The sequence below is a fragment of the Anthonomus grandis genome, chromosome 19 (genome assembly GCF_022605725.1).
Source record: "Anthonomus grandis grandis chromosome 19, icAntGran1.3, whole genome shotgun sequence".
NCBI lineage: Eukaryota > Metazoa > Arthropoda > Insecta > Coleoptera > Curculionidae > Anthonomus > Anthonomus grandis.
In genome coordinates, this window is record NC_065564.1 from 3,053,249 (window position 1) to 3,064,614 (window position 11,366).

The following is an 11,366-nucleotide window of genomic DNA, read 5'->3' on the forward strand; positions in this document are numbered from 1 at the left end:
TATAGTTTTAAGTTTATTGCACAGCCCCTGATCGACTCTCGTTAATGAAACTTGACAATAATGAAGTTAAAATCATCCCCTATCGAACTGTATAACTCCCATAATCGAGCTATAACTATAACTCATGCTTTAAGCAAAAGTCCATTTTGTGCCTACAGAAATATAGTTTTAAGCTTATTGTACAGCCCTTGATGGACTCTAGTTGATGAAACTTGACAATAATGAAGTTAAAATCATCCCCTATCGAACTGTATAACTCCCATAATCGAGGTATAACTATAACTCATGCTATAAGCAAAAGTCCCTTTTGTGCCTACAGAAATATAGTTTTAAGCTTATTGCACAGCCCCTGATCGACTCTCGTTAATGAAACTTGACAATAATGAAGTTAAAATCATCCCCTATCGAACTGTATAACTCCCATAATCGAGCTATAACTATAACTCGTGCTATAAGCAAAAGTCCATTTTGTGCCTACAGGAATATAGTTTTAAGCTTATTGCACAGCCCCTGATCGACTCTCGTTAATGAAACTTGACAATAATGAAGTTAAAATCATCCCCTATCGAACTGTATAACTCCCATAATCGAGCTATAACTATAACTCATGCTTTAAGCAAAAGTCCATTTTGTGCCTACAGGAATATAGTTTTAAGCTTATTGCACAGCCCCTGATCCATTGTCATTTATGAAACTTGACAATAATGAAGTTAAAATCATCCCCTATCGAACTGTATAACTCCCATAATCGAGCTATAACTATAACTCATGCTTTAAGCAAAAGTCCATTTTGTGCCTACAGAAATATAGTTTTAAGCTTATTGTACAGCCCCTGATCGACTCTAGTTAATGAAACTTGACAATAATGAAGTTAAAATCATCCCCTATCGAACTGTATAACTCCCATAATCGAACTATAACTATAACTCGTGCTATAAGCAAAAGTCCCTTTTGTGCCTACAGGAATATAGTTTTAAGCTTATTGCACAGCCCCTGATCCATTGTCATTTATGAAACTTGACAATAATGAAGTTAAAATCATCCCCTATCGAACTGTATAACTCCCATAATCAAGCTATAACTATAACTCGTGCTATAAGCAAAAGTCCCTTTTGTGCCTATAGAAATATAGTTTTAAGCTTATTGCACAGCCCCTGATCCATTGTCATTTATGAAACTTGACAATAATGAAGTTAAAATCATCCCCTATCGAACTGTATAACTCCCATAATCGAGCTATAACTCCAACGCATGCTATAAGCAAAAGTCTATTTTTTTGTCTATAGTTCTTTAATTTTAAATGCTTATTTTTTGCCCCTTATCCAGTTCTAATAATGAAAATTGGCAAAAGGAGACTCCTTTCTCTCTAGTTTAAAACAGTATAACGCCCTTAATCTAACATTAACCCTAACCTCTTTTATGAACAAAAATATCTTCTCGGGTATATAAATTAAACTTACCTTAAACTTCCCAGATGTTCTCACAGTAATCCTGTAAAAATAGCTTTAAAATAAATATTCTTACGTTTCTTTAATTTACTTTATTGAATTAAGATCTTTGGACAGCAAAGTATCATCAAAAAGTCAACATAGCTCGCACACAAAACTCCACCGCACCAAAAACGTTACCTGAAACTCTAACGTAACGACAAAACCACTATCACAAAACTCTGGCCTTTGAATTTATTACTAAAAAATGTCTATATACAACTTGAAACTAAGTTAGTGACCCGTTACGGGCCTTTTGTCTGAGAAAAAGCTCCTCAGCATCCAGGTTTGGCTGACTCCGATCAGAATAATGCAAACGCTCTCGAAAATGGCCCATTTTAGCACAGTTTCGTTCAGGTCCTCTGCCCTTTTTTGGCCCTGGGCCTCCCTGAGCCTGTGATGAGTCTGCAGATCCACTATCAGGTTCAGGTATTTGTGAATATCTACAGCGGCTGTCTCCATCTAAAAACAACACCAAAAATGCTTATAATTATGCTTAAAATTTAAAAAAGAGCATGTTTTACCTGTGTTAATGCTGTCACATGTTCTCCAATACCCGGCAGGGGTTCCTCCTCTCCAACTTGGAAGTCCATATAAACCAATTTGTGCGAAAAGGTGGAGAATTCGTTGCTGAAACAGGCCGCATACACCCCAGTGCTGGCAGCGGTGAAGGTGTGCGAGTCGAATTGCATCTTGATTTGCTGGTATATCACATTCTTCCTGGGGTCTAATAGAGTCACGTCTACATCGTATTGGCCTCCAGTTACCACCTAAAAAATTGATTTTATTTATATTAGTGTCGGAGCTTAAAAAATTAAGTTCGAAGATCACTAAGGGGGTCAATAGGGGTCTAAATCGAAACCCTAGACTGGTACTTACTTGGAACTCCAAAGTGGCCGAGGTGTTGGCCTTAATTTCTTCATAAAAACACTCTTTCCCGTTATCAGGGAGTTCAAAAGTGAGTTCAGTGCCTGCGATTTTATGGAAATTCGAGCAGAATAAAAGGAGTGTTAAGGTGAAAAAGTACATTTTCAGTTAGGGCTAAGGCGCAGCTTTCTATTAAACCGACAAAAGCATCACAGGAGTATGCAGGAATATTTTAAAAAAAATTATTATTTGTTTAATAGCCCTGACGTATCCTTAAGATCTCTAACCTCAAATTGATGATGTGTCTTGTCAGAGACGTAAACAAAATTGCAGTATAAATGGGGTGACCCTAGTAAGGTGTTTGCTCGATATTAGTATCGTTATATTCGTCGATTTACTATCGAAAAAGGGCTATTTTATGCACTCAGAACTTTAGGCGATGAATAAATCCACTTTCAAGGGTTTTTAAATAAAAAACGCCCAAGTAAACAACACCTCCTTTATTAGCATCAAGATTTCACCCTAAAACTGATATTTCCATCCGAAATATTAAAATTAAAACCGTACAAGAGGGTTTTCGAGGGTTTTTCCTGGAACAAATTGACTCCCTGTCTGGTGTACATGTCCCAGGGGATTTTCTTCCCTATTTCGATGGGTGCTGTGGGTCCAGTTGAAATTATTGTCTTTAGGGTGTCGTCCAGGTGCCATTCCACCCATAGGACGACCCCGTTGCATCGGAGATCACTGGAAAATATAGAAAATTCAATTTTTTGAATCCAGGTTTAATGGTTAGTAGGAAAAAGTTGCTTAAGATTTTTGAAAATTATTTGTGGCATAAGAATTGTGAAAAACACAAAATTCACTTTTTCTCAGAAACCGTTGATTTCTCAGAATTTTTTGTACTTAGATGATAGTTGTGGAATAACTCGGTAAATATTTCAGTTTTTGAATCATCTTTCTATGTGTAATAGCAAGAAAGTTATCCCAAATTTTGGAAAATATAATATAGAAATGGTAAAAATTGCAAATTCCAGTTTTTCTCAAAAACCGTTGATTTCTCAGAGTTTTTTGTAGTTACATGATAGTTGTAAAATGATCCAGTGTACATGTCAGTCTTTGAATCAAGTTTCTATCTTTAATAGCAAGAAAGTTATCCCAAGTTTTGTAAAATTTTTAATTTATAGAAATGGTAAAAATCACAAATTCTACTTTTTCTCCAAAACCGTTGATTTCTCAGAGTTTTATGTAGTTATAGAATTGTTGTAAAATGATCCAGTGTACATGTCAGTCTTTGATTCAAGTTTCTATCTTTAATAGCAAGAAAGTTATCCCAAATTTTGTAAAATTTTTAATTTATAGAAATGGTAAAAATCACAAATTCTACTTTTTCTCAAAAACCATTGATTTCTCAGATTTTTATATAGTTACAGGATAGTTGTTAAATGATCCAGAGTATATGTCAGTCTTTGAATCAAGTTTCTATCTTTAATAGCAAGAAAGTTATCCAAAATTTTGTAAAATTTTTAATTTATGGAAATGGTAAAAATCACAAATTCCACTTTTTCTCAAAAACCGTTGATTTCTCAGAGTTTTATGTAGTTACAGGATTGTTGTAAAATGATCCAGTGTACATGTCAGTCTTTGAATCAAGTTTCTATCTTCAATAACAAGAAAGTTATCCCAAATTTTGTAAAATTTTTAATTTATAGAAATGGTAAAAATCACAAATTCCACTTTTTCTCAAAAACCGTTGATTTCTCAGAGTTTTATGTAGTTACAGGATTGTTGTAAAATGATCCAGTGTACATGTCAGTCTTTGAATCAAGTTTCTATCTTCAATAACAAGAAAGTTATCCCAAATTTTGTAAAAATTTTTATTTATATAAATGGTAAAAATCACAAATTCCACTTTTTCTCAAAAACCGTTGATTTCTCAGAGTTTTATGTAATTATAGGATAGTTGTTAAATGATCCAGTGTACATGTCAGTCTTTAAATCAAGTTTCTATCTTCAATAACAAGAAAGTTATCCAAAATTTTGTAAAATTTTTAATTTATAGAAATGGTAAAAATCACAAATTTCACTTTTTCTCAAAAACCGTTGATTTCTCAGAGTTTTATGTAGTTACAGGATTGTTGTAAAATGATCCAGTGTACATGTCAGTCTTTGAATCAAGTTTGTATCTTCAATAACAAGAAAGTTATCCTAAATTTTGTAAAAATTTTTAATTTATAAAAATAGTAAAAATCACAAATTTCACTTTTTCTCAAAAACCGTTGATTTCTCAGAGTTTTATGTAGTTACAGGGTAGTTGTTAAATGATCCAGTGGACGTGTCAGTGTTTGAATCAAGTTTCTATCTTTAATAGCAAGAAAGTTATCCAAAATTTTATAAAAAAATTTAATTTATAGAAATGTTAAAAATCACAAATGTCCCTTTTTCTTAGAAACCGTTGATTTCTCAGAATTTTATGTAGTTACAAGATTGTTGTAAAATTATCCAGTGTACATGTCAGTCTTTGAATGAAGTTTCTATCTTGAATAGCAAGAAAGTTATCCAAATTTTTGAAAAATATCTGATGTATAAAAATGGTAAAAATTACAAATTAGTTTTTCTCAAAAACCGTTGATTTCTCAGTTTTTTATGTAGTTACATAATAATTGTGAAATAGTTCGGTGCCCATCCCGGTTTTTAAATGAAGTCTCTATCTATAATAGCAAAAAAGTTACCCAAAATTATGAAACAAATCTGAAGCATAAACTTGGAAACAAAAATACAAGTTTCACTTTATCTCAGAAACCCTTAATTTCTCGGATTTCCCTCTGGTTACAAAAGTGATTGAAGAACTTGGTGCAGGTCACAATCATTAAACTAACCCTCTGCCACTATTACAAACAAAAATACTAACCATTCAATAGTAAAGGTTCCCTCAGTCTCAATGAGAGTCCTCACTTCTTCATCCAGACTTATCTCAGCTATGGTAGCTGCCTCACACAGCGCCGTAGCTGGATACTCCCACAAGGGCTGTGCCTCGACGTTATCGTCGCTGATCCCACTGGATTCCTAAAGAACCTGTTACCAAAACAAACGTTTCACAGCAAACCCAAACTCACCAGAATCAAATCGTCAAAGTTCCTCATCGAAAAACCCTCGCAGGTCCCTAACGGAGTCCTAATCTTGTGCAAATCGTCGAACCTCACCGCGACACCCTTGACCACACATTTTTTGGGGAAAATCTTCACCTCGTTATGCAAGATTTTCTTAATGCTTTTATTTAAATACATGAAATACAAGTTATCCCAGGGTAAAATGCTGCTGCTAAAATAGGGTTCCCCGAAGACAATGGTGACCCCATTCATGTCGATTTCCCTTAAATCTTCCGCTTGTTCCACAATCACGGCATTTTCGATGTTATTGTACTTTATAAAGTCCTTCAAAACCCTTCTGGAGAGCAAATTGGTGTCCAGGAAATACAGTTTGGATGCGCCCAGTTTGGAGGCCACCAATCCGCAATAAAACCCGTCACTTAAAAAGAGGATTTTACTGTCCGGTTTTACGTGTTTCTCCAGTATTTTCACGTAAGTTTTATTACGTTTCGAGTCGTTTAATTGGCCGATTCTCGTTCTGGAAAAGGCCACGTGCAAACCGCATTCGCAGACGGGGTTTAGGTAGTGTTCAGGCGATAATTTTAGGTGGGTGGTGAGGTTGAACCAGAGGGAATACTCGTCGTGGCAACTAATGAGGTGAAGCTACATCAGAAATAAATTTTTTTAGCCCCAAGGAAGTCTTTAAATGAGGAGGGTTCATATAAAAGTGGACATGTCCATTTGTTACATGCAAACGTCAGAAAAAGATCAAAAACTTGTTTATTCAAAAGCACTCATAGACTTCTGCAGTACACCATACTGACTGCCATTATATGAATTCAGTAACTTACTAAACTCATCAAATGTATACAGTCTCAACTTATTGATCAGTAAATGAGGTGAGACACAATTAAAGGCTCTGGTAGGGTCATTAATCTACTTTATTGGCAATAAATAGTCTTACAGAGGATGTTGGCTGGACTGGAGTGTAAACTGGACACCAAACAAAGGCTTTTGATTGCATTTAATTTATAGAAATGGTGAAAAGCACAAGTTCCACTTTTTCTCAAAAACCCTTCAATTCTCAGATTTTTATGTAGTTATAGGATAGTTGTAAAATAATTCAGTGCACATTTTAGTGCTTGAATCATAACTTTATCTTGAATAGCAAGAAAGTTATCCAAAAATTTGGACAATGTCTCACGTCTAAATATTAAAAAAAATCCCAAATTGCACTTTTCCTCAAAAACCGTTGACTTTTTAGATTTTTATATAGTTACAAAACAGTTGTGGATTAAATCAGTGCACATTTCAGTCTTTGAATCATGTCTCTATCCTCAATAGCAGGGAAGTTATCCGAAATTTTGAAAAATATTTAATTTATAGAAATGGTAAAAATCACAAATTTCACTTTTTCTCAAAAACCATTGACTTCTCAGATTTTTATATAGTTATAAAATAGTTGTGGAATAAATCAGTGCATATTTCAGTCTTTGAATTATGTTTCTATCCTCAATAGCAGGGAAAATATCCCAAATTTTGAAAAATATTTAATTTATAGAAATGGTAAAATTCACAAATTTCGCTTTTTCTCAGAAACCTTTGATTTCTCAGATTTTTATGTAGTAACAAGATAGTTGTAGAATACTTCAGTGCACATTTTAGTGTTTGAATCATAACTTTATCTTGAATAGCAAGAAAGTTATCCAAAAATTTGAACAATGTCTCATGTATAAAAATAGTAAACATCACAAATTCCACTTTTTCACAAAAACCGTTGATTTCTCAGATTTTTATGTAGTAACAGAATAGTTGTAGAATAATTCAGTGTACATGTCAGTCTTTGAATCAAGTTTCTATCTTTAATAGCAAGAAAATTATCCAAAATTTTGTAAAATTTTTAATTTATAGAAATGGTAAAAATCACAAATTTTACTTTTTCTCAGAAACCCTTGATTTCTCAGATTTTTATGTAGTTACAAGATAGTTGTGGATTAAATCAGTGCATATTTCAGTCTTTGAATCATGTCTCTATCCTCAATAGCAGGGAAGTTATCCGAAATTTTGAAAAATATTTAATTTATAGAAATGCTAAAATTCACAAATTCCACTTTTTCTCAGAAACCCTTGATTTCTCAGATTTTTATGTAGTAACAGAATAGTTGAAGAATAATTCAGTGCACATTTTTTTAGTGTTTGAATCATAACTTTATCTTGAATAGCAAGAAAGTTATCCAAAAATTTGAACAATGCCTCATGTATAAAAATAGTAAAAATCAAAAATTCCACTTTTTCTCAAAAAGCATTGACTTTTTAGATTTTTATGTAGTTACAAGATAGTAGTGGATTAAATCAGTGCATATTTCAGTCTTTGAATCAAGTCTCTATCCTCATTAGCAGCAAAGTTATCCAAAATTTTGTAAAATTTTTAATTTCTAAAAATGGTAAAATTCACAAATTCCACTTTTATAAATAGTTCAGTCCATATTTCAGTGTTTGAATCATGTCTTTTTCTTAAATGTTTTCTTCTGTTTAAAATGAACATCTTTTGCATGAACCCTCCTCAAATAACGTGCAGATCATACCTCTTGGTCCTTTTTTACTCTGACTTCTTGGGGTAAATAGTAAATGGCCTGCATCCAGTGGTCCCTCCAAGGTATTTCAGTGGTCAGAGCCCCCTTGGACTTGGGGTGGGCCCAAAACGGGGCGCAACTGAGCACATGCTCCCCCAAAAAGTCCATCTGAAGCTCCCACCACATGAAAACCACTTGGGCGGTTCCATCCCTGAGACTCTTTACAGTGTTAATTGTGGACCTTTTGAAGATAAACGGGGTCTTGCCTGACCTAAATTATTATTTTTTTAACGTCGAAAATATTTAAATATTTTGTAAAATAATACCAGTCAAATTTTAAAACTGGAGTGGGCGGTACAAGGGTGTTAAATGACGACAAGGGGAGCTGGCTCAGTTGGATGTCGTGGACAGCAGCGGAGCCTGGGCATTTTTTAATAGTCTCCGGCACCTTTAGAAGAAGCTCAAGGTCATCATTGTAAATGTCCTTGAGTTTGTTCCAGTTTTGGGCGAGGGGGCACTCGACCACCTGGAAAACAGCCCAAGGGAGTCAAGACAATTGAATAAACCTTGAGCAAATTAAACTACCTGGGCAAAAATGGTTGCATTATCTGGTATAACGATGCACTCCTTCTCCAATAAGTTCTTATGAGCATGATCGAAGGTTGATAAAGCCCCTTCCCCAATTAATTCGGTGTCAAAGACCTCGGTAACTAAAATATTGCATCTCTCCCCCAAATCCCCTTGCTCCCCCACAGTTAAATCAGTAGACCTTTTGGGGATAACTTTAATTTTATCTTTGAACCCGTTTAAATCAATTATCTTCAAAGCACACTGGCTCATAGGCTTAAAGGCCTCACAAGCGGTTATGTGGTCGGCACCATTCCTGGCTGCCATCATTGAGAGCAACCCTGTCCCCGTACCTATGTCTAGAACTTTGGCTTTTTTACCTAAGGAGTGCATTTGGTCAATGGCTCTTTTTAGGGCTTTTTCGTACAGCTGATTCCTCTCGGTGTCGTGTAGCATGTCAGCGAAGGCCGACCTGGCCACCTCCTGATGGTAGTCGTAGTCCTCGTTCTGCATCGTCCAGTCGTTCTGGCCGGTCAGGGGGTTCAGTTTTTGCACGAAAACGCTCATTTGGGAGCCCCGAAACGCGCTATTCAACCAGAAATTCAAAAGGGGCTTCCTGGGAAACATTCAGGTTATATTTACGTTTTTTTTCAAGGTCGTCGGAGCTCCCATGTGCGGTTTTTTCGGTGTACTTGGCGTTGTACAATTGATAAATTGCCTTTTTTTTATTCAGTTGGGTTGTTTGAGGGGGTTTTAAGGGTGTAATAAGGCTCCTCAGGGTTTATTGGCTACCCCATATTAGTTTCGCTTCTGAAAGCTGCTTTATAACGTTAAAAATTGGGGGTTTGTGCACTGATAGCCCCCATTAGTACAATTGTCGATAGTACATTCGTTAGGCCTCGGGGCTTGTAAGTACGACTTTCATGTATTTTAAAACATTTTCCGTTAATTTGTGCTTAATTTTTACACTCACCCTAAACCCCTGTGCTAAAAAAAACTATTAAATTTATAAAATAAGCCCTAGTTAGTAGTTTAAATGCAAAAAAAAGCGCGAACGGTTTCAAAATTCCCGCGTTTCGCGCGCGTCACCGGAAATCGGGGTGGGGATACGGCGGCGGCCATGACGCTGGTTTAGGGAACTTCCGCTTGGCAACCGTCCATTTTCCCTGCGATCGTCACGGCGTTACCACGATTCATGTATTCAGCTCGATGAAATTATTCGGAAAATTGCGGAAAAATGGTTAGTCCGGGCGAAATTTCTCTGTTGTGCCGATTGTGTTTAGTTAAGGATCAAGTAAACGTACCGATTTTCGGTGAACAAGGTGATATTAGGCAGATTTTCCTCAAAATAAGTTCCTGTCTACCAGTTACGGTGAGTGGCGTCCGACGCCATTTTTTCTTTTTTTGCAATTTTCTCTTTCAGCTTTACCAGATGCGCGAGGACCGTCCTGTATAATGTTATTGTTTTTATTTAATTGTTAATTTACAGCTTTTTTATGTTTCCTACATGTACTCGCTATTTTTTATTTAATTTATTTTTATTTTGCTTCTCCCTGTGGCCGCCATTTTGTTGTTAGTCCAGCTTACGTTCCGATCTCTTCTCCTGTTTTTTTTTTCAGGTGAAACCTTATTAAATTCATGTTTTAACCCCAAATCCCTTACTAACAACCAGTCCTAACATTATTAACGCCCTTTTTACATATTCTACATGCATTTTACCGCAGGGGCCTACGCCCCCTCCCCATTCACTCGTTCCACCCTGGTATCTATCCATCGATCGTCATTTCCCAGGTTTTTTCAGCCTCAATCGATTTTTCTTTGTGTTTCTCCCCATTGTATATATCTTACCAGGATATACGGTGCGCAATTGCGACCTCCACATATACAGGGCTGACCAATGGGAGAGTCGCTCGCTGGCGTCTGACGCCTCCATTTTACTGCGTAGTTCAATAAAATGTGACCCTGCCCGGGCCTGGTTTACACGGTGATGCAATATTTCCGGTTATTCACGTGATTTTACTGGACAATGTCTTCAATTTTGCACTGATACCCTGCTAGTTCCTATGGTTTTCCAAGTTCTCTCCCTCGGGTCTTGCTGTGTTTCAATAAGACTGTACATAATAAGATTGCATGGATTTTTCAAGATACTTTGGGATCATATCAAGGTTTTGCCCAATATCTGGATATCAATTCCTATTCCAGAGGTGATCCCTTAATTTCCCTGTTTGCCACTTCACAGGCGAGCCTTTAAGGAATTATCTATTACCACCCTAATCATTACATGGCAATGGTTCTTATATTAAGGTTTTACCCATGAAATTGAAGTAATTATGTATTTATTTAAAGTTTAGGCAAGGTTATTGCTCTCCCTACAATAAAATGCAAAACATCTTTAAACATTTTGAATTTAATATAGTAATAGCCATCATCAGATCTAGATCTATACAAAACACATCACAAAAGTCCTATAATAATGCAGGTAAGTCTTAAAATAGAACTTTTGTGATGTGTTTTATATGGCCCTGTATCCAATGATGGCTATTACATAAGATGAAATAAATAATGCATTGTTTTAAAGATGTTTTGCATTTTATTGTGGGGAGAACGACAACCTTGTCTAACCCTTAAATAAGTAGTTACTTGAATGATATCAAGGGGAAAATCTGGTATAATTAGGGTGGTAATAGATAAAAGGTATGACTGTGCAGTGGCAAATAGGGAAATTAAGGAATCATCTTCGGAAACTGGGTAATGGGAATGAATATCCAGATATTGTGACATAAAAT

General features: G+C 35.7%; 2 protein-coding genes across 2 annotated transcripts; both read right to left on the reverse strand.

The window, feature by feature from the left end:
- Positions 1 to 1,525: 1,525 nt before the first annotated feature.
- On the reverse strand, positions 1,526 to 2,657 carry LOC126747736 (transmembrane emp24 domain-containing protein 7). The gene is made up of 3 exons (XM_050456536.1): positions 2,367 to 2,657; positions 2,012 to 2,257; positions 1,526 to 1,949 (listed from the first exon to the last, which is right to left on the reverse strand). Exons 1-3 carry the CDS (start codon positions 2,514 to 2,516, stop codon positions 1,722 to 1,724), a joined length of 624 nt encoding a protein of 207 aa, XP_050312493.1. The 5' UTR covers positions 2,517 to 2,657; the 3' UTR covers positions 1,526 to 1,721.
- Positions 2,658 to 2,839: 182 nt separating this feature from the next.
- On the reverse strand, positions 2,840 to 9,676 carry LOC126747728 (protein arginine N-methyltransferase 7). The gene is made up of 6 exons (XM_050456526.1): positions 8,599 to 9,676; positions 8,340 to 8,539; positions 8,026 to 8,284; positions 5,468 to 6,103; positions 5,263 to 5,417; positions 2,840 to 3,098 (listed from the first exon to the last, which is right to left on the reverse strand). The coding sequence occupies exons 1-6, from the start codon at positions 9,205 to 9,207 to the stop codon at positions 2,864 to 2,866; spliced, it is 2,094 nt and encodes a 697-aa protein (XP_050312483.1). The 5' UTR covers positions 9,208 to 9,676; the 3' UTR covers positions 2,840 to 2,863.
- Between the last annotated feature and the right edge of the window lie 1,690 nt (positions 9,677 to 11,366).